This window comes from Gopherus flavomarginatus, chromosome 19 (assembly GCF_025201925.1).
Source record: "Gopherus flavomarginatus isolate rGopFla2 chromosome 19, rGopFla2.mat.asm, whole genome shotgun sequence".
Lineage (NCBI taxonomy): Eukaryota > Metazoa > Chordata > Testudines > Testudinidae > Gopherus > Gopherus flavomarginatus.
In genome coordinates, this window is record NC_066635.1 from 20,957,206 (window position 1) to 20,980,854 (window position 23,649).

The following is a 23,649-nucleotide window of genomic DNA, read 5'->3' on the forward strand; positions in this document are numbered from 1 at the left end:
TTGCAGAGAGATGTACCTGCATTTAGCTCTCATTACACTAGGGTGCAGCCAGGGTGGCCCAAGGGGAGGGAGAGGCTGGCTGCCCCCTGCACGTGCCTAGCATCTCCGACAGATACGGACTTGGGGCAGCCAGCCAGGCCTGCCACTTGCATCACTGCAGCTACGCTGTTAGCCCGCTCGCTGGATCGGAGCTAGTGCAGCTGTATCTACCCATGCTGAGAATTACACACTCAGCTCCAAGTGCAGATGTAACCACAATTAAAATACGCAGAACTGTTCTCTGGCGGAAGGGAATCAATACTCCCAACGCCAGCTGTAACCCAATACACGCCCGGCTTCCCCGCACTAAATGACTGTACTGCGGTGCTCAAGTATCAGAGAATTACGGAATGGGACTTGCTGCAGCTGATCTCCCCCAGCTGGAAGCTGCTGTCATTAGCTCACCCTGTCAAGCTCTTCAGCTTGAATGAGTAACTTTCCTCCTCTCCAGCCTGTCAGGATGCAACTCTGCTTCCCAGAAGATCTGAGGACAAGAAGGGCAGTGGCATTAGACCTTTGGGAATACGGGGCACCAGTCTGCACAAGTCCACTGACCCCCTTTGGAGAGTGGCTGTCCCGGCTCTCTGTGTCCACAAGCAGGCTATGCTGCTAAGTGCAGGGGCAGCTGGGTGAAATCCTGTTATACCAGGGGTCAGACTAGATGATCCAATGGTCAGACTAGATGATCCAATGGTCTCGTCTGACCTTAAACTGTATGAATCGAGTTGGACACACCCCACAGACAGGCAGATTTTCTAACCTTTGGGTAGCTTTGGTTGGGCACCTATGCAATGGCTCCATTTCCTGACAGCCTGGCTACGTGGAACGAAGGTCACTTGCTTTGGATTTTCCACCACACTCTGGCAGGGCGCCAGGCTCTCCAGGACCAACAACATCCAAAGCCAAAATCTTTGCCACACTCTGCAGCACCAGAGAAGCGATTCAGCAGTGGGGCACTCTCGCCACTGGCTCTGTATTGAGCCAACTGGCCCTGCAGGAGTTGTGCTGCTGGGAGCAGTGCTGAGGACCCAGGAAGCCCTGCCCCATGTGTGAGATCTTTATGCGGTCTCTCCACCAGCACTGCACTGGCACAGGGAAGGCTGACTCCCATTTTACAGATACAGAAGTGGAAGGAACTGGCCCAAGGTCCCACCACGTTGCGCTAGTGGCAGAGCTGGGACTAGTATCCATGATTCCCAGTTCCCATGGTCCAAGCACACTCCACTCCCTTCAAAACGAGAGCGACGGTATGCCATGCTGCTAATCTGAAAGTTGGGGGAAGTTCGGCTCTCTTATCGTGTGCCCTGTTTACCATTCAGTGCACACCCTTAGAGTAGTGCCAGCGGGCAATTCGTTACCCCGAGCATACTGTATGGTTCCTCGTGACACAGGAGCCCGGAAAGGTTTTCAGTCAGTTAAGTGCAAACACCAAGAAGTGAGAACTGTATTCCAGGTGTTCCTGGGAAGTGTGGAGCTAAGAAGAGACACAATTTCAATCCTTAATTATCACCTAATTAATTGAGGAAGTTGCAGCTGCAAAGATGTGATCTTAATACCCAATGGGGAAAAGAAAAACCAACTTTCAGAAGTTTGGCTGTTAACTTTTCCTAAAGGGAGGCAGCTCAGAATGTCACATAAGCAAGTGGCTTAAGATCCTGAATTGTACAGAGTGCTTTCATCCAAGCAGATGTTATTCCTAGCTGAAGGGCTGCTTTTAACTAGAGGATCCACCGCAGCTTTTCAGAAAGCTTTACCATCATCTTGGCATAGTTAGCAACTACATCCATCTCTGAATATCTTATCAAGAGGCGGGGGCAAGCACGCGCAGACACACACAATTCAGTTTCACACCCTGTTCAAAACTTGGTTCTTTTCTTTTACCCAGTAGCACAGGTTATTGCTACATAGCCTCAATGTGAATGCACCCTCTGTAATCATCCATTAATGGCATGCCTGAGATTTCCATAATCGGCTACCGGAATTCGAACTCACTACTCAAGCTCCCAGAAAAGTTGCCTGTACCTGGTATATGAAAGGGACAGCTCCAGTAGTACAGCAAATTGTGGGATTTGCTATCTAATTAGATCCGTTAAGTATCAGTAGCGGAGCAATCTTCTTCCATATCCTATGGAGTAAAAAAGGGGCCTGGCGCAATGAGACAACACTCAAGTTACAAGAGATTCTCTGCCTGCAGCAGTGAGGGGGAAGGGAAACTTAATTAACACAAATGGAGAATAACTGTGTGTCTCACATGTAAATTCCATCTGCCTGAATTCTAGGGGGTCCCCATTTACCATAGTGACAAAAGGCAAGAATTGATCTGCTTTGATTTCCTCCATCTGGACATCCAAACTGTTCATGAGCTATCCCTAGAAAGCAAACTGACGCACAGATAAAGCCAGAACCTGGCCCTGGTGGAGGGGAAATGCCATAAGTGCACCACAAAGCACTAAAACCTGAAAATTCACCTCTGCTGTGACACCTACAAAACACTCAGTGGCAACAGCTAGAACAGTGGTGTGCTGCCACTGCTGTTCACTACCCTTATCAGAATCCTTCCCTTCCCTTCTGCTCCCAGCCTGCTTGGACTAGCCACCTGTACTCTCATCTTATCCTCAGTCCTTTGGGGCAGGGACGGTCTCTTTGTGTGGTACATGTACAGCACCTCACATAACAGGGCCCTGAACCTCAATGGGAGCGTCTAGATTCTACCTTAATACAAAAGATAAGCAGCAGAATTGCAACCAAGTGAGGTTAGACTGAGCCTGGTCCCTTTAGAGCGGACTACTTGAGCTGAGAGAACTGAAAAACTGAGGAGAAAAAACAGGGCAGACAAGGGATGACATAAAACCCTATAGAAACCCAAACTATTCTAATGCCCAGAACTTCCCAGGTGTCACTGTGCTACTAACACTATGGCTATTTGCAACTTTATAGCAAGACTGGAACCACTTTGCTCCAACACCAGAGGCCACTCATTCCTGAATGACAGGAGACTCTTCATCAGCTGCTAACAGTACAGGGCATATAACACATGAGCAGTTCTGATTCCCTCCAGAGGGAGCAGTGGTGCACACACAGCAGACTGCAGCATCATTCTAAATCAAAATTTAAAGAAGATCGTTCAGACCACCTCTGAGGGAAACGGAGCAGTGGCAGCATAAAGGAACCACACTCAGGCTATGTCTACACTACACAGTTTTTAGTGACACATGCCACTAAAAGGTGCGCAGTATAGCCGCTGTTTGTCAGCTCTCTTACCAACAAAAAACTTCTGCCCCAACAAGTGCTGTTAGCATTGTCGGCAAGAGAGTGCTCATGACGACAAAGTGCTGTTCACAATGGCGTCTGTCATCGACAAAACTTTTGTCTTTCGGGGTGTGTGTGTATGTGTGTTTTAACACCTCTGGATGACAAAAGTTTTGTCTTTCATGTGCCAGCATAGATGTAGCCCATGCAAGTAACTTACAGACACACTGGGAAAGAGAGAGAACAGCAAATTGCCTTAGTGCTGCCCGTGAGTGAAACTCTGCAAAATCTCCGTGTTAAGTTACTACGTAGAAAACAGACAGCTTCTATATGTATTGTTTCCAAGTTGTACCTGGAATACATGCCAATAGCCTGGGCGGCTCTGTACTTTCACCGGGGAGAGGAAAGAGGCATTTGTCCTAGTCTCAGCTTGGTCCATTCAGGCCAAAGGGCACTGCTGGTGGTGCGCTGCAATGCAGAGGTGAGAGGGTGGAAAATCACAATGTGCCAAGGGTTGGTGCCATCAGCGTGAAGCTACAAACCAAGCCACAAATGGGAAAAGCATTGCTGGGTAGCCCAGGGCACAGGGAACTTCACCAAAGAGCAGCAACAGTAAGATACAGAGATCCTGTTGCCCAGAGCATGCAGCATGTGCTGCTGGCACTGCCTCCTCTTTTCCTACCCATGCGTCATTCCTTCTCGATCCCTCACCTCTTTTCTCATATCGGGCTCTCTGCTGCTGATCAAACCAGGTTATTACCGGCAACTAGAGTATCAGTGGCATCCTCTATTTCGCAGCCATGAATCACAACAGCTTAAGTTAGGAGATTGGGAGAGCGTAACTGCACAGGTGACCCTTTTCACATCGGCACAGTTAGATGTTAGCTCTGGGAGGGATTGTAATAGACACAAGCTGCAGCTGCTCCTGCAAGAAGTGTCAGCCAGTTTAACCCCTAGCTGTCTAGTATTTAATCCTGTGCGTGACCTAGGTTGATTTGGTGTGATACAGGCAACTGCCCTAAAAACCAGGCAAGTTTACGAACTCATCTATAACAGAGATCATATCACAAATTACAGAGGAGATATTCTCTTTCCAAACCCGCCTGGCTCCCCTTGCATCCAGGGAGAACACACCTCGCAGCTTGGAAGCTACCTTTGTTTTAATTTGTGATCACATAGCCCCACATAGGCACCTTTAATTCAAAACCTAATGCCTCTGTCTGGTGATACCTACTGGTTTAAAACTGACTCAGGAGTCTGGGAGGCTCGTAGGATTGCCAACAGGACGTGAAGTCTTTCACGGATCCCATCCAATGACTTTGTGGTGACCTGTGGGTCATCTCAGTCTGACTCTATAGGTGTTCCCTTAGCAACAAAGTTGGTACTAACTGACCTTTTTGTTGGCAGCCTCAGCATGGACCATGCAATCCTTGGCCTCTTTGAAGAAAGGGCTCTCCTCTCACACTAAAGGCATAGCTACACTTGCAGATGTAGAGCGCTCAGAGTTAAACCAGCACTAGGGAAAGCGCTGTACTCTGTCCACACTGACAGCTGACAGCGCACTGGCGTGGCCATGTTAGCAGCTCTCGCAATGGCCACAGAGAGCAGTGCATTGTGGTAGCTATCTCAGCATGCAAGTGGCTGCAACGTGCTTTTCTAATGGGGGTGGGGTGGAGTGTGACGGAGTGTGTTGTGTGTATATGGGGGGAGAGAGAGTGGGTTTTGGAGAGCTGAGAGCATGTCAGCATGCTGTCTTGTAAGTTCAGCCAGCAGCAGACCTCCCCCCCCCCGACACACACAGCATTCCACAGTAAGGGTTGCTTTGTCTCGGAGCAGATAAGCAGCCGGCTGTCAAACTGAGCTTTCAAAGGGCATATCCAAAACAATGACAAGAGTGGCCACTTGACTTAAGGGGATTATGGGATGTTTCTGGAAGCTGATCAGAGCACAGTAATGCAACACCTCGTTCACACTGATGCTGGGGCGCTCCAGCGGGGGCGCATCAACTGTTATTCTACTCGCCGAGGTGGAGGACCAGGTGCGCTCTAGTTGTGGAGTGAGAAGGCTCTACGTGCCTTGCCAGTGTGGACGAGGAGTGAGCTAGTGCACCCGGAGCTCCTTTAATGTGCTGTAACTCGCAAGTATAGCCAAGCCCTTAGAAGTGGTCCTGCCACGAGGACAACATGAGGAAACTCGAACAGCCCTTCCTTGTACCTATTCCAGAGATAAACAAAAGGACTTCAGCATCCAGGACCCTTGACTTGACACTTACTCAGTTATAGCACCTACAGTTAACAAAAAGCGCCATTTTTTTAAAGCAAAAACACTCAAGCTAACAATTTGAGCTGAGAATAATTGAGTTCAAACTGAAAAACCTGGAAAAAATTAATTTCTAACAAACTGTTCCCCGCCCTCCCCCACTTTTTCTCACTGAAATTAAAAACAGAAAAAATGTTGTTTGGGTTGAACAAATTGTTTTGAATTGACCTTTCCAAAACCAAAATGTTGATTTGAAATTAAATACTGAAATGGCTTGGTTAGAAAGTGTCAAAACAAAATGCTTTGACATTTCCAAACATTCCCCCTTTTCATCCAGCTTTGGAAACAAGCTTGAAACCACTCTCTCTGGGCCTTGGTCAGAAGACAGATGATAATGATTTATTATTATTATTATTATTAATGCTTCTAAAGCCCTTTGGCGATGTAGGGGTGTTAAGTGTTGCTAATATTAATACCTATTAATAATGGAGACTGTAAATGAAGAGAGGTGGGATAGTGGTGACCTTCCCTTACCTTCCAAAGCACTCTGGCTACTTCTCACCTTAGGAGCTGCAAATAATTCAGTTATCTTTTAAAAAGTGCTGATGGAGAGGGGGACATTTTTATTTTGCCTGTGGTTAGAACACTCACATCCGGAACAGGTATGTTTCCTATCAAGAGTGATAATGCAGGGTTTTTACAGCTGCCTAGGGGATTTGGAAACTAAATTCCTAGTAATTTTAAGTGGAATTGGTGCCCAGATCTCTTAGTCATACAGTTACATGTATGCACACACATATAAGTGGCATGTCTGGCAAGCCTGAAGGTACGATTGATAGGAAACAATACTTCTCTGGCACATGCATGGACAAGACAACTGATTCTCCTCTTGCTGACACCTGCGTGACTCCCTGACTTCTACAGAGTTACTCCCAATTTGTACCCGCATACATGGGATGTGAATCAGGCTCAAGAGGCTCACATTTCTGTGGGCCAAATCCTGAGCTATGCTGCATGGATGTGCTGGGGGACACGAGACTCCTCTTCTCCATATGCAACAGGAGGGTGCGATTCCTATCTAGGTTCCTAGCCCGGATGGTACTAAGAGGAGTCTCAGCTTCTTGACCACATCCCCACAGGGTCTAGTTTGCTGTCTAAGATATAACAAACAGTCCTGTGGCACCTTACAGACTAACAGATGTATTGGAGCATGAGCTTTCGTGGGTGAATACCCACTTCGTCAGACGCATGTAATGGAAATTTCCAGAGGCAGGTATAAATATGCAGTCCAGAATCAGTCTGGAGATAACAAGGTTAGTTCAATCAGGGAGGATGAGGCCCTCTTCCAGCAGTTGAGGTGTGAACACCAAGGGAGGAAAAACTGCTTTTGTAGCTGGCTAGCCATTCAGTCTTTGTTTAATCCTGAGCTGATGGTGTCAAATTTGCAAATGAACTGAAGTTCAGCAGTTTCTCTTTGAAGTCTGGTCCTGAAGTTTTTTTGTTGTAGGATGGCTACCTTAAAACCTGCTATTGTGTAGCCAGGGAGGTTGAAGTGTTCTCCTACAGGTTTTTGTATATTGCTATTCCTAATATCTGACTTGTGTCCATTTATCCTTTTACGTAGGAGTTGTCCAGTTTGCCCAATGTACATAGCAGAGGGGCATTGCTGGCACATGATGGCATATATAACATTAGTGGACGTGCAGGTGAATGAACCGGTGATGATGTAGCTGATCTGGTTAGGTCCTGTGATGGTGTTGCTGGTGTAGATATGTGGACAGAGTTGGCATCGAGGTTTGTTGCATGGATTGGTTCCTGAGTTGGAGTTACTATGGTGCGGTGTGTGGTTGCTGGTGAGAAAATGCTTAAGGTTGGCGGGTTGTCTGTGGGCGAGGACTGGCCAGCCACCCAAGGTCTGTGAAAGCGAGGGATCATTGTCCAGGATGGGTTGTAGATCACTGATGATGCGTTGGAGTGGTTTAAGCTGAGGACTGTAGGTGATGGCCAGTGGAGTTGTTGATTTCTTTCTCGGGCCTGTCTTGCAGCAGGAAGCTTCTGGGTACACATCTGGCTCTGTTGATTTGTTTCCTTATTTCCTCGTGCGGGTATCGTCGTTTTGAGAATGCTTGGTGAAGATCTTGTAGGTGTTGGTCTCTGTCTGACGGTTTGGAGCAAATGCAGTTGTACCTCAGTGTTGGCTGTAGATGATGGATCGTGTGGTGTGTCTGGCATGGAAGCTGGAGGCATGAAGGTAGGCATTGTCTAAGAGGTGTTACTAGTCTCCCAGTCAGCTAGCAAAGACTGTAGTTGTTATTACATAGCGTAGGCAGGGTGCAATCAAACGACATTAGAAGTTTTGCGCCATAGCCTAGAGTCAGAGATGTTACAGAGAGCGAGAAATGTCAAACTTTGCCCAGGGAAGGAGAGGAAAAACATCTTTGTGCTGTGTGTGTTGGTGTGTTTCCCGGGACTGATTCCTGTTAAACAGGCACCAAAGTGGTGGTAAAATAAACAAATAAAAAATCGCCTTTGGTATCTCATCAGCCAGACACTGGGACTCCAACCCAGACGTGGTCCAGAATCTCCTAAGCAACGAGACAGTGACAGACCAAGACCCCAGCTCTGCTCCTCTTAGGCTGTTACATGGGGTCCAAATTTCTCATCTCCCCAAGTCACTGACACTCCTCTGCTTCTCATGACATTTCCTTTTGTCTCTCTTTGACATTTCATTGGTGTGGTTATCAGTAAGGCTAAGATTTAGTCATGACTTTTACTAAAAATACCCATGGCCAGGTCAGGGGCCGTGAATTTTTATTTATTCCCTGTGATCTGTCCATGACTTTTACTATAAATACCCATGATGACTAAATCTCTGGCCCTGGGGCTCTGCTGCTCTGGGGACCCCTGCTCCAGCGGTGGGGGCTCACTGCCGCCGGTGGTCTGCTTCTCCAGGAGCCCTGGGGACCACTTTCCTGACCGCCTCCAGGACCAGCCGCTGCTCAGGCAGCTCTGGGGTCAGCTGCACCAGCTACTGCAGAAGTCACAGAATCGCAGCCTTAGTTATAAGTATCAAGATAGCCCTCATCAGCCTTTTATGCCAGTGGTGCCCAAACTTTTCCTCTGGCACCCCACCTTACCACTAATGTAATGTGTCCGTGCCCCCCGGGGCCAGGGGCTGGAGCTGCTGCCACGGCTGGAGCAGAGCTGGGGGCAAAGTAGGGCTGGCCAGGGTGCACCTTCCCCAACTCCCATGAGGGCTGGCGCATCGTGCCCCCTAGACATTCCTCCACACCCCCGTAGGGGACACGCCCCACAGTTTGGAGACCATTGCTTTATGCATGCTCAGAAGCCTGAGGAACTCACTGCTGCTGGAAGTCATGGTTAGATCCTGTATTTGGACTTACCAACGCTGGATAATTTAATAATCAACAGCATGTGAGGCTGCACATTTTCTGGCAGGGCAACAGAACCTCATGATTAAGGGGTTCAGCTGACCACCTTAGGGATTGGGAAAGAATTCAGAGAGGGGTTTGCACACTCAGTTGTACTCTCCAGTGATTCTAATTGTGCTCCAAAGCATCAGAGGGAGGCTACTCCTGAATGCAGGATGTGGGGGTGATAGAGCATATGGTATCATCTGGGGCAGCAAATTATGTGCTGTGATGTGATGTAGGAAAATCGCAATATACACATGGCTCTCACATAGCACTTCGTAATCTGCAGATCTCAAAAGTACTTTAGTAATATTATCATCTTCATTACAGATGGGGGAACTGAGAGAGAGAAAGTGACTTGCCCAAGGTACAACTGTGAGCCAGCGGCAGAACGCAGGTCTCCAGTGCCCCACTCCAATGCTCTAGCCACTGGGACTGCCATCGGACCGAGACGGTGCCACCGCCCACATTTTATTAACGTCTTCCCCCAAAGCATCCCACCTCTGTGGTTCAAATTCTCTATAGCGTCCCTGCTTCCAGACTCCTGGAACGGAGAACACAGCTTGAGGCAGCAGGAAGCTGTAACAAAGCCCGTTCGCACAAGTGAAAGTTGGGGCTCTCAACCCTGCTGAGGGAAGCCGGGGAATGGAGGAAAGAGGAAGATAATCCTCTCTGCCAGTTATTACTACTAATAATTAGTTGTATTGCCATAGTGCATAGGAGCTCCTGTCACGGACCAGGACTCACTTGTGCCAGAGGCTGTACGAACACACCACCAGCTGACGAGGAAGATGACAGCTGTGTCAGATCCCAAGATCAGGGATGTGCTAGGAATTGTAATTCCACCAGGAGGAGAATGGAGAGATTAAAGGTATCAGAGGGGTAGTCGTGTTAGTCTGGATCTGTAAAAGCAGCAAAGAATCCTGTGGCACCTTATAGACTAACAGACGTTTTGGAGCATGAGCTTTCGTGGGTGAATACCCACTTCGTCAGGTGCATCTGATGAAGTGGGTATTCACACACGAAAGCTCATGCTCCAAAACATCTGTTAGTCTATAAGGTGCCACAGGATTCTTTGCTGCTTGGAGAGATTAAAAACGTTCAAACACGGAGGCTCCATTCCTACATTGCACCTGTCTGGTCCCAAGAGATGATCACGCCACCTCAGTGGGGCTGGCCACATGGCATTTCCTCAGCAAGGAACAATTAAGAGAGCTGATGGAAAGGTGGTCTGGATCCAAAACACTTTATCCCCAGTGCATTTCAACAAACAACTCAGCCAGGCATCTTTCTATAAACCGATTTTCACACTTGAACTAGCTGAAAACTTCAAAGGCATGGAGGGAAAAAAATAACAAAACACAGGCCTTCCAGCCTGAGAAGCTCACCGCACTTTCAGCATGATTAATATTTTCCATGTGAAATAATAATCCAGGGAGATAAATTTCTCATCAGTATGTGAGTTATGGATGACAGGCGAGCTCAGAATTCAGATTCATCTACTAGTATTTAACTTTGTTACAGCAATATGTTTTCACTGCTTCCATGAAAAAATAAATTCACAGCATATTCTTTAAGTAAAGACATTCAGATTTCAGCCATGGAGCAAGAAAGCTGTCAATCCTCAATGCAATAAAATAAAGAAGGATTTTGCATAGTATATCTTGCATTAATTTCCTTCTACATGGAGGTGCTAGCTAGATCAAAGAGATTTACAGATCATATACATAAGGATTCAATACCCCACCACTGAGATTGAGCACAGCAATGGTTTAAAAGGCCAGAGCTAAAGGTTAATAGAAGTCTCTCCATTAAATTCAATTGCCTTTGGATCATGCCCTAACAGCAACAGCAAGGGTTAAATGAGTGGGTCCCAGTTAAGCAGAGCCAGTTGAAGTGAGGGGATGTAGTTAGGTAGCAGGGAGTTATCCCAAACTGGAAGTTAGCCAAGACTTTGTGATAAACATCTGTGTGTGACTAAAGGGACTTCTGTGTTGCATCCCATCAGAAAGGCAGCATTTCCGTACTGCCAGTGCCATGCAAGGTTCAGAAAAAGGAATACCGTCTACTGAATGCCTTGCCACCACTCCCTGCAGCACGCCCTGCAGGTCTCCCATCCAAGCCCTGACCAGGCAGGACATTGCTCTGATTGCAAGAGATCAGATTCTTCATATTTTTGCCAAGTTAAACCAAGTTCCATTTAGTTTTACAGCAATGTACAAATGCATTTCTGCCCTCCTCCAAAACACATCTTCAAATAAAGATCTGTAACTCAGCAAGAAGCAATAAATAAATAAGGTATGTTTGGCAGCTTTGGGAATTATAAGGTTAAAAAAATTGCAGATCAGACCCCAAGTTCATAAATTACGAAGCTTGTAATGATGAAATGCTACAGGGCTCTTCACCAGCTATTCAAATCCAGGCAGCTTATAAATCAAATGTCTGTCACCGAAGGGCCGTGATTGATCCCTGCAGGAGGAGTGTGCAAATGAGGGGCCTTGGGAAATAATAATTATCTCTCAATCTGCTGGAGAGAAAGAGCAATAAATGTCCTATCAGGATTCCAGTCTCAACGGCACAGGTGACTGCTCGACACCGGCCAAAGGGAGAGTTCTGTGTTGTACCCTAATTATTGATATTCCATTATAAACACATCCCAGGCCTGGCACAGTCTGAAAGATCTCCTAGCTACATGGGCTGGCACTTTCCAGTAGGTCTGCAGAAGGGAAGATGTCTAGCTTCCAATCAATTTCAATGAGAGCTGGGCACTTAACTCCCTTCAGCTCCTTTGAGCAACCCAGCCCCGGCTGCTAGCAGTGAGGTTTTAGGCCACTGAAGCTGGGAGCCTGATAATCTCAATGAACATGTCACTTCTATTCTCAATTGGTGGGCACCCTGCTACAATGCAGTATGTGGCTGACAGAAGGTGCTCAGATTTAGCTGAAATACAGTGCTCCTGATTTTCTGATGCTTTGCATCTTGGCTGGCCATTCACACCAGTGCAGACTGGTGACAGCAGGAGTTTGGAGTGGGCATTTCACTGGCTTCCCCTCTCAACACATCACTGCAATATGCATTCGTTCCCTTCCCACACATAGATCAAGTGAGTACAAAGAAAGCTTTCTTCCCAAATAACAAGACATATGACCCGCTCCACCTGCATCTCCACGATTACACTTACCTTAGTGTCTTGCGAATCATATCCTCATCCGTGATGCCATAGTAAGTGAGGGTCTCATTCCAGGTGGGATTCAGAGTGTTCCGCAAAGTTTTTGTTCTTAGTTTATTCGCCTGGAAAAAGCAAATAATATACCTGGTTAGTTAGCCTGTCCCCAGTAACTGCTTTGGTTACAGGATGCAGATGATGAATAAACACTTGGGAAACAAAATACAGTCCATGAAATGATGAAGCAACATACCCGAGCAGCTCTCCTTTGGCCTTCAGTTCCAATACTCACCGAGAGACTTTGCACCACCCTGCTGACCCCCCACCCCCCGCACGGGATGGCAAAAATCCCTCTCAACCAGGCTGCTGCAGCAGGTAACTGGAGGTGCACAAAGACTGTGGCCTTGTGGGTCATTTATAGAGCAACCCAGTTACCCATCCAACACTCTGTACAATAAGCAGCAAGATGATGGGCAGCTTGGAAAAGAGCAGTAAGACACCAGAGACTTCATTTATATTGGGGGAGGGAGGTGGCAATAGGGTAGAATCAACTCAGGCTTATTAAAAAAAAAAAAAAAGTTTATTGGTCTGGATGTTTATTTGCATCCCTGTGTTTAGTGCAGCTGCAGTTCCCGGCAGACCCAGAACCGTTTCCTGGATGCACATTTTATTAGATGTGGCAGCTTGTTTTTAACCCCAGGTCACAACGTGGCCTGTTAACACAGCACTGGGTTGTACCGGAGGGACATGGCCCAGCGCCACAGCAGAGGGCAATTACCACTCTAACAAGGCAAGAGGAAACTAGAGACACACGTCAAGGCTCAGTGTGGGAGCTTGTGAGGGACAGTGATGGTGTTTTACCAAGTCCCAGAGTCCCCAGGTGTAACACAGCCCCTTTGGGACCAGCTGGCGAAGGGGGTCACAGCAACTCCTCACAGGCCTGACCGACTCGCTACACTTAGCACACTGCTTTCAAGAAGCTGCGCTGGAAAGCACCGTCTAGGAACCCAAAGGACATTGTGACAGCAGAAAAGGCACACAGGACTAATGTGGGCATGGGGAAAAACACAACAGACCCAAAGCAGCACGGCTATGCACACAGCGATGCTAACCCACCAGTTCCAAGGCTAGTGGTCCAATTTTCTAGCACAGACAAGGCCGTAACAGCTAGAAACCCGCAGTCCAACTCCTGCGCAACAGTGTCAAACCAGGGATAACACCTCGTGCAGCGGGATACTATAATGAAATTTAAAACGGCACAGGGCCTTTTCCAAAAAGCATTGGCACCATAATTGAGTGTCACTAAAAAACAAACTGCTGTGCCAGTACATCAGATCCATTTCTGAAAATAAGTAACCATCCCAAATGAATATATTTTATTAATGAACTATTGAGATGCTTCCAAGAGCCATTGTTTGGATAGATTTATTTTCCTTTTTTTGTTCTTCTCTCAGTGCACATTATTAAATCATTGCTCATTCATTGCAAGGCCTGGTGGGAAGTCTGCTTCACATTGTTACAAGTGCTGGCTACATCCTAGGGCACAGTTAGCCAATACCTAAATGTCAGCCTGGAACAAGTGCTAGGAAGCTTACTGGGAATGTGTGTGGAGATCACCAGAGCATCCCAGCTGCTTTCTGCCTATGAGATGAGTCAAGGCACTGGCTTGTTTAAGGGTCTCTCATCAGCATATAAGTCCTATGGAGCTTTGCCAGAACACAGGCTCTTGAGGAATTCATTTTCATACCCATTGGCTGAACCTCTTCATTAAAAGGCTCCCAGATCACTCAGTTTGCTCCAGAGTTTGAATAAACCCAGGGTCTGCCAACATAGAGGCCAAAATTAAGTGCCAGAGTCCAAATCCTGATGGTGGAAAATCCATACTTAGTAGCCCCACACCACTACAGTGAAACAACAAAAGGCCATCTCTTTCCCTGCACGGGTTTCTGACCAATTCTGCTGACCAGCAGGACATTTACACGTCATAAGTTGGAGAACAGAGAAGAGCCACATCACAAACCACCTCCTCAGCTGGCTCGAATACCAGCACTTTCAGCAGTGGTGTCCAGGGCAGAAAGGCAGTGGAGACGACACCTATCTCCTAACTACGGGTCTGATCCAGAGCCCAGGGTGCGGCAGAGTGCAGGTTCCACTCCTGGGTGCCGCAGCAAGGCAGAGATGTCTGTTGGCTCCAGCCCAACTGAGCTGCAGAGCCTTCCTTGTACACTTCTGGCCCTGCCCTGATACTTCCAGCCAGGGGTGGGACGGGCTTGGCTTCGCCCACCAAAGAGAGTGCAGTGCTCCCTCACTCTCCAGTCCAGAGGGAGGCCACTCTGCCTCACTACATGTAGCCACCTAGGTCTGGCATCTGGATGAAGGTTCTCCACTAGCAGTTGGCTTGGCATCACGTTTAGGGGCTAAACTGGGCATCTACATGTAGGTATTCCAATACCAGTAGGTTGCAAAGAGTATTTAGGTGTGTCAGTACCAGTCCTCGGTTCCCAAGGGCCTGCTTCAGAGCCCAGGTGTGAGATTTGGGTGCCCAGGTATGCGCCCTGCTCTGTAACTGTCTTTCTGCACTTGGGGAAGACTGCATTGCTATGAAAGGTGCTGGGCAGAATTAAAAGCTGCCGTGTTTATATTTTGGAGGTGGGAGAAACAAGCAGAAAAAGCGACCCAAATAGGAACTTGAAGGTGGGGAAAAAGGGAAGTTGAGCCACTTCCATTACCCTCACCCAACCACCCTTGGTATGTCTAAGTTAGATTCTCCCTGTGCAGACAGGCAGGCGTGGGCTGGCTTGCCCTGCTCTCCATAAAGCAAACCTCTTCCGAATCTTTTGTACAACTGCTGTGGGAGGTGAACCGGAAACCCCTGGCCTGAACCAAACAAACCAGGATTAGTTATGGGCTAGGGCTTAACAGCAGGGCACCTTTTAGCCGCTGGGTGATGAGTGATGATTGGCAGATTTCCCCGGTCTCTTGCTGATCTTGGTTTCCTTGATGAATTAGTAACGTGTTGGCTCACAGCAGGTTAGGGGATGGTTGTGGCACCGACAGCGCTGGCTCTCCAGCACTGGTCTGACGCTTAGCACGTCGCCCACGCTGTTGTCACCCTGACGCGGCTCTCCTGGTTACTGTGTTCTCTGCAGCTTCTTCCAGGTCTGCAGGAGGAAACGCTGCTATTTGTTGTCTAAGTATCACTGTGCTTCAGGGGGCTAGTGACGTGACTGTCACCACCTGATATCCAAAAAGCATCTCCCTAGCACCTGAGCCTGAAAAGGGCTCACTGGAACCCAGCTCATTACAAACAGATGCCCCCATCCATCCCATCCTGCGTAGTTTTTATTTTTTCCCTTTCTCCTCTCTTCCTGCAGTTGGGAGGATACATGTAAATGCCTCCAGTGCAGCAGCTTTCAAAATGGGAACCACAGGGCCGTGCTGGTGATGTACAGAGCTGGCTGGGCGTGTGGTGCTGGCTCCCCTTTGACTCTGGCTGCTCACTTGCATTCAGAGAAGCTTCACAAAGGCATGGGAAAGATCTCCGGTTGTTACTCTGCCGTGCAAGCAACTGCACAGTGAGGTGGGATTGTGGCAGAGAGAAGCGTGGTCTGCACAGTGGAGAATAGAAGTAGAGGTGGGCCCAGGCCATTGTGGCTGGCATGCAAGATAACCTCTCTGTTACGGTGCGTGGAGAGTCTGAGACAACTTGCTCTAGCAGATCAGACCTCCCAAGGCAAGCCAGCCAGCTAGCCGAGAGATCACTAACTAGGTGTCGGAGGTGCCCTGTGAGGAGCCTGCCTATGGATGTGGATGGTATAGTGTTTAGTAAGTGCTTGGGAGAGAAGGCACAGCAGTTATGCACTGTCTACTGACTCAGATCAGCTGTCTCTCCCCAGGTTTCTGGCAGTACCCACTCCACTAGGTGAAACAGCCAGCCTTTGATCACTGTCTGTCGGACTCTTTCAGGTTTATAGTGAAACTCAAGCCTGGATGAGCATTGCCGGCTTTTGAATTTCCTCCTGTAAGCTTTACTCAGGTCCCGAAGCACTGCCCAGGGACAGCCTTGGTTTGTGAGGCATGTTGGAAGAGCCACAGTGCTAAGGGATGGTCTGTGGGAGAAGAGTTCGCATCCTAGGACTTCTTCCAACGCGCGTTAAAGTCAAGGGAAGGAGTCTATTGGAGTGGGGCTCTCATCACCAGGCATTAGTGCGGAGATGCTGTGCACTACGTTGCATACAAAGGCATCAGTTGCACTGCCCTCCGGGTCAGCTGACTGGTGCTGGAATATTGGCCTTGGTGGAGCTGCTGGTCAATCTGTGTGGCTAGAACGTGTCACGTTATTGACAGCAGGTGACAGAGGGGGAGGAGGAACCCCCAGAATGATCCACAAGATCAACAAATAACCTTCTATCTCCTGCCCCCGCCAGCAGGCCTCCACATGCTGGTGGGCCTGGTGAAGCACTAGGAGCCACTTCTCTTGAACCCTCTGCCTGGAGATTCAAGGACCATTCAGTAACGATGCCTCAGCCCCAGCCTATCTGCATTTCTGGTGCTGCTCAGAAAAACTGGTACAGCACTAGCAACCCTCCCACCATGGGGCCCTCTGCAGATTGCTAGTGAAATGCCAGCCCTTTCCTCCACTGATGGATAGAAATACTTGCATGTTTTAATAACCCCTTCAGTTTGCCTCTGAGAAACGAAATAAATACTGAAACCTTCAGCGAGTATGGCTGAGAGTGTGCGGGCCATCCCTCCCTCTCCCATCTTCAGCACAGTGTTCCTGCTGAGTGGCGCTGCATGTGCAAATAGGGGAGAGCAGGCTGAGGCAGGGGGATCTCTCTGACAATTAAGAAGCATGCAGGGGAGTTTAAGTTTAATCCCAGGTGGTCATTAACAGCCAGGAGAGCCCCATCCCGCAGCAAATAAAATCTCCACGTCTGGTTTGTCTCCCTGTTGTGAGTGATGCAGTTTTCTCGAGTTTTCTATTCTGTTCCCTTGCGCACAGTTAATGCTCTGTATGGTGAACCTTCGTGACCTCCTGTAGTGAGTTATTGCAATGCGCTCCTCCTGAAAGGGCATTGCGAAGCTTCAGTTAGTGCTGCCAGCTTGCTTGGCTGTGTTTCATTCTTGGGTCCCCAGTTAATTGCTGGGTATGATTCAGGATGTTATGTTTGATCTGCCATATAAAACACTGCATTTCGGGTCCTTGGAGGTCACCTCTCCAGCTGACAGTCCCTCGAGTCACTCCTCTTTGGACACTGGGAGCTGAGCATGTCCTTGCTCCCCTCCCTTGCTCTGACTGAATCCTGACTTTCAGCGAGTGCTGTCAGGCCTGTTAACCCTGGTCTTTCCTGAGGAAGTGTGTGGTTCCTTGCCTTGGCGGGGAGATTTTCTGTATCATTAGCTGATGAATGATCAGAGTGTTATTTTTCTTGTATCCACACCTAGAGGACATGGTCAACACATTCCCCTGTACATTGGAAATGATAAATAACCCCCTGGGGGTCGGGGGAGCAGAATTTCAGTATCATTGGCCTGTTAGGTGCATGATGCAAACTAGCAGCCAGAGATCAAAAATATTCCACACACACAAGCTATTTAGCATGCGTTTTCCTCCGTGCTTGTTTGTCCGTTCTGTCAAATGCAATTCCTGCCTGCAATTGAGTTACTGTATTATCTGGCATCTTTCAAAACACACTGGTAATCGGCCTTAATGAACAGTTTATCTTGTGCCAAGCGAGCCTGGAGACTTACAGCCAGTCCTCCCAATGGCCTGTGGTTCCCAGACATGCCCGGTGCCGTTGATAATGATACTAATAAAATGGAAAAGAGAAGGTCTGAACTCTGCCAGGAAGACAAATGGCTGTCAGCGCCACCTTAAATTTCTCTTGCAGAACCTATCCAATTCTGAAACTATTTTACAAAGTTGGAAAACATTTAAGGTGAGCAAGGCATTACAATCAAGCTTAGATGAAGCTGAAAATATCATTCCTTTTTGCAGTCTTGTTGAGTTTTATTCCTCTCTTGTCCCCCATGGAAACACCTCCTGCAGGGCAGTGATTGTTTTCACTTGGGCTTCCTTTCGAAGAGCTAAGCTGCCTCCTGACCTGACAGTCATACTAGTTGATTCACTGATTTTATTTTATGCTGAAAGGGAGCTCTGCCTGAGTGACATGAAGTACGATTGGTTTTGCACGGTGTTAGATGTTCATATGAATCAATTCCCTCCCTGTGTTCCAGCTGTGCTTTATGTGACTGTAGGATTGAATCTCTCTCCGAAGGATCAAAGAAAGACCCTTTCACTTACAGGAGTCTCTTGTGTTCTTCCAATCAACTTCCTGTATAATGATAGTAGAATAAACCTCAGCAGTGTTGTGCAAATCCAGGTCTCTTCCGTAGACAGACTGCTGTTGAAAACAACCAAAAGGAGCAATACAAAACAGGAGGGGTCAAACACTAGTTAGACGTTCCCATCCTAGAGGGACTGAATCCACATGAATCCAAATGAACAAGGTCTGCACAAAGCTTTGGGGAGAGACACTGGTGAGTTTTGCACAGATCCCAGCCAAAGTTTGATATGTGTTTTTGGTTGGGGCCTCTAGGCGCTGCTGTAATGCACACAATGTTAGAGCCCTGTTCTGCTGGGTGGTGTACAAACGTGTACTTCTCTATACAGGAGCTTTTCCCAGTCATACCAGTTAACTTCAACACCGTAACCACTCTAGGTCCTTGGGTGGACACTCCAATCGTGGAATAAGAGTGCCTTTTTTCAGCTTAGCTTAAACTGCTTCCAAAGAAACAAACGAAACTGGAAGAAGATTCTCCTACACTGGAATAAGAGTGCCCGCATGGGGGAGCTGCACCCACATAACTAGAAAGGTTTAAATTCACACCCTGCTTTACTCCTGTATAGCTTCCCTGTGTAGACAAGCCCTACGAGACAGTTCCGGCCCCAAAGAGCCTACATGCAGATAGACTAGACTAGACAGACAGGTGGGAGGGGAGGGGAAGTGAGGTAGCCAGCAAGTCAGTGGAACTCAGGTCTCTTGACTCCTTGCCCAGCTCCGTGCTTATTGGATTTTGCTGCCTCTGGGTTCTGTCTGAATCCTGGGTGAGGTTCTGTGCAGTATAGTCAGCAGTCTCATCCCACGATTGCTTAGGCCTGGTCAACGTAGCAAATTATGTCATCTTAACAAGTGAGATACTTAAGCCATTCTTACCCCTGGTGTAGACAGCGCTAGGTGGAAGGAAGAAGTCTTCCAGAGACCTAGCTACCGCCTCTCAGGAAGGTGGGTTCCAGGGGAGAACCCCCTCGTCAGCACAGGTAGTGTTTACACTGCAGCACTACAGCGGCGCAGTTGCAGCCGTGCCCCTAGAGTGTTTCAAGTATAGACAAGCCGTTAGTGTGCACTGAGATTTAGGGACACCTTATTAATGGCACCAGACAATAAAAGATTGTGTTTGGTTTGTCAGGTTGCTGAGAACCACAAGGTCTGTCTGTCTGTCTGTTCAGTGGCCTCAATAAAATATCCCTTTGTATATTAATTACAGTAGAGTCCTGTCTATTCTCTGCTGGGAGGGACACTCCAGTTTGGATAGGACACAATAAAGAGAGAATTTGGGGCTTTTTTAACCTATTCAACTACCCCAAGCTTAAAGCAAGATTACTTGTTGGGTGTTTCTGGTCAGGAGATCTTCTTTTAACCCTTGGATAAGATAATTGAAGGGTGATTTTTGCTGTAGTTTCTTTGAAGGGGAATGAAAAACCGCTCCAGAATCTGGAATGCCTTTTGTAAAGAAGCAAGTCCATCTGAGTAGCAAGACTGGCAGTTCTTAAAGCAGGAGAGAGACCCTTTACTTCCCGGTGTGCGAAGTGCCCTGCTTACCTCTAATGTGGTGCTTGCAAAACAAAGATGATGACTGTAACAATGCGTCTGAAATACTCTGCAGACAACTTTTATGTACTGATTTCATCAGAGCTCATTACGTTGAGAAATGGCCAGAATGAGGATGGAACTCTCCCACTTTACACTCAACTACAGTGGAAATTGCTGCTCACTCAGCCTGTCCCTGTGCCAGGGAATTAATGGAAATGCCCTACCTGAAATCAGCAGGCCTCTTCTACAGAGTGATGTGTCATTCTTCGCCCCAGCAGGGGGAGGAAAAAAAGGTCTCCGTTGTATTAAGCTCAATCCATCATTATCACTGTGGGGGGGCGGAGGAGGAGGCATCAGAAGGAGAGAGGGAACACAGCCTGTCTTAAAATCGAGCGTCCTTTCAGCACAGGGATTCTGCTCTCTTCTTTCGCCCAGAAGGCATTCTGAGATCCAAGATGAAAGCCAGTGACGGAATGAAACTGTTCAGGGAGCGCTCATTCAGGCTATGTGAACTCAGCACTGGTGATAGATGTTGGGTTGGCAGCCTGGAGATGAGGCCCCTTCTCTCTAGCTCCTGAAGATGATTAAAATGGTGGGGAGTGGTGCTGCAAGGTGCCCCGCACTTCTGCTGCCTCACCAGTGGGGAGAAAGGTGGCTTGGCCAGTTAAGTCAAAGGGAATCTTTCCATTGACCTCAGCAAGTTCTGGCTCAGGCCCCCATTGAGTACTTAGCCCCCTCTCCATGGAGATTGTCAGCTTGTGCAGGTTGGGATGTGCAGCATCTGTGACGTGGCCGCCTATCCCCACGGATGTAGCCTGAGGCCCACCAAAAAAAGAACAGGAGTACTTGTGGCACCTTAGAGACTAACACATTTATTTGAGCATAAGACCCACCAGACTCATTTCCTGCAGGCCCCTGGCTGGAACATCTTTCAGCTCAAGTTTAAAGCAGGCTGTGGAAAAGACCATGAAGGATGGAAATAGGTGGGACAATCTGCCATCCAGTATTCCTCTGAAAGAGCCTCTTTCGCTTCCAAATGGGCTGTGCGCAAAGGTAATACATTTCCCGAAGAGCAGGGGATGAAGCTGTCTTCCTCCCTCGCTTGGAAAGCATTGGCATTTCTTTCATTTGTGGAGATAATGGTGCACAATTGTCACACTAGTTCTCTGCTACTGTGGTTGCATGAGCCCGGCCTGGGAACGTATTAGTAAACATCATCCATCTGGATCCCCCTGCCAGCTGGAAGCTGGAATTGTGGTGCTGCTACACCTCACTTGGTGCTGCCGCAGAGGGGTACATCTGATGCCCTGTCAAGTAGGCTGTGCTATGTGAGAGATGTGGGGGATGAGATGTGTGGTTTTCTTCCTAAACCTTGGGAGGTCATGAGTTTATGCCCTGATGCATGAGGTTTGGTTACGTCATCTTACATCCAGCAGCGGTATTTGTCTCGGTGAATCCCAATGGCTGACACCTCGCTGGGCAAGTATTGCCTTGCCTTTGTTTGAATTTACGTTCTGTTCATTCACTGACATCCCCCTTCCCCCGTGCCTCCCCCCCCAAAAGCCTCTTTAGCTAACAGACCTAAAAGCTCTCTCTAGCTTTTTCCAGGGTGTGTCTGTACTCAGGCTACTGCTTGGCTTTCTTGCTTTTGCCTCTGCCTCTCTCTCGGGGTCTGTCTGTTCTCAGTTTCTGTGTGTTCTGCCTTCCTTCACACCCGCTTGGTCACAGTACCCGTGCGCTGCTGGTTTCTGGGCAGAATCTGTTAAGCCTTGTTTTAGGTGTTGTCCCCTAAGTGTTTCTTACGAACTATCTTAAGCAAAGGGTGAGTTCACACATCAGTTGGAAGGAGGTTGTACCTCAGCCCATAACAAGGTTTCACCCAGCTCTGAACATTTTCTCTGGTGTTGTGTCTTTCATTATTTGTTCTTGTTATTTTGTAAATTAAAAAATAAAAATAAAAAACAAGGCTTAATTTATACCATCCTACAGCTTGATAATGCCTCTACTTTTCCTGTCACCTGCTTTGATTTGCTGCAGCAGCACTTCTCTTCAGTCTTTGCTTTGGCCATGTCCAGTTTTGCCACGAGTGTGATGTGATAGCTAAAATAAAGAGCAATGGAAGTAGCCAGTCCGTTAGTCCAGATGGCATTGCTTAAATCAGGCTTTGGTTGGCCTGTGTTTCCATTACTGCATATTCTGGGCAGCTGAGGGCCTGCACCCAATTTATTCCTGCTCTGTATTTTCCTACCGTAGCTAGAAATTGTTTTAAGTGACATGGATTATGTATCCATTTCCTTAATGCTTTATAGTTTTATTGCCCATCTTCATTGCAGTTTTGCTTTATTCCGCTAGATAGTCTTCCTAACCATTCCATCTACTGTTCCCAATGGTTCTACATGGCAGCATAGGTATTTTCCTTTGGTTACCCTGGTATTGTCAATTCCAAGTGTTTAAAAATTACAAGTCAGCTCCTCCTTTCCCCCCCAATATCATGAGATTTTTTTTTTCAAATGTTGGGTTTGGGGGGGCATTTTCCCTTCTACATTTTCAAGCTTTTCTATGCAACCAGAAAGGCTAGAAAGTTACAAGGGGAAAAAACACAAACCCTCTGAGGTTCTAACATGATCACCTGGCTCCAGGAGCTGGGGCTTTGAGAAAAGCACCAACAATCACAAGAGTTGTGAAACAATCACCTGAGTTGGCAATACTGCCCTGAAAGAGCAATTCTAAGAAGGAATTCACAAGTCTCACTTTAAGATGATTTAAAAGGACTTTATAGCTAGGGAAAGATGGAGGGTTGACAGTCCTAGAGCATGAAATCCCCTCTCTGGTCCTGATTCTAAGCAAGTGTGTTTGCTTTTAAAAAGATGCTGAAGTTCATCCTGTTACAGCATAAGCACAAATCCCACTGAAGCCAATGGGGCTCAATTATTTCCTTGCAGTTAGGTATGGACTTAAGGACAATGCTGGAGCAGGGCCTCTCTCCACAGAGCAGGTACAGCATGGTACTCCAGCTCGTTCTGTAAAGGACTGCCATAACTTAGCAAAGCCAATGGAAAGAGTCCCTATCCAGGATGACGCTGGCCCTTTAAGAGGGAGCAGGGCCAGTGCACCTGTACCGCATCAGCTGACCCAAATTAGGCTTTAAAGGGGGATGCCTGGGGTGTGTGAGGAGAGACCTGACTCACTGGATCTCTCTCATTAGTAGAGTTAGGAAGCTATAGGTGTAGGAGCATCAGGACTTCGAGAGCCCCGGGAGGGGAGACAGTGGGAGCCTGAAAGGTAAAACCTAAGGGGAACCATCCTGGGGTTTATAGCCCACAGGGAGCTGAGGAGCTGGCTTTGTTTGTTTAGGTGGGGACAGCAGAACTGCCTAAGAGAGACTATGGGTGTGGTAGTGGATCATTCGCAAGCTGGGCAGAGGCCCTTGTTACTGTCCTGTTCTCACAGAGGAGACAAACACGGACGAGGAGTTGCCAGGACCATCAAGGAAACTGAGGAACCAAACCCCAGGGAGGTAGGAAGTAGCCCAGGGCAGCTGACGATTGACCGGCTACAGGACTGACCGCGTGTCTCGGTCACCATGTTGTGGCTGGATCCCCGCCGACCCAGTGGCAGAGCACTC

At 47.8% G+C, this 23,649-nt stretch overlaps 1 protein-coding gene across 1 annotated transcript in view; it reads right to left on the bottom strand.

The window, feature by feature from the left end:
• DOC2B (double C2 domain beta) overlaps positions 1–23,649 on the bottom strand; it is a 133,682-nt gene that overhangs the window by 54,026 nt on the left and 56,007 nt on the right. The window contains exon 4 of the mRNA XM_050928825.1: positions 12,163–12,272. Within this exon, the coding sequence (XP_050784782.1) occupies positions 12,163–12,272 (110 nt within the window). The remainder of the gene's footprint in view (positions 1–12,162; positions 12,273–23,649) is intronic.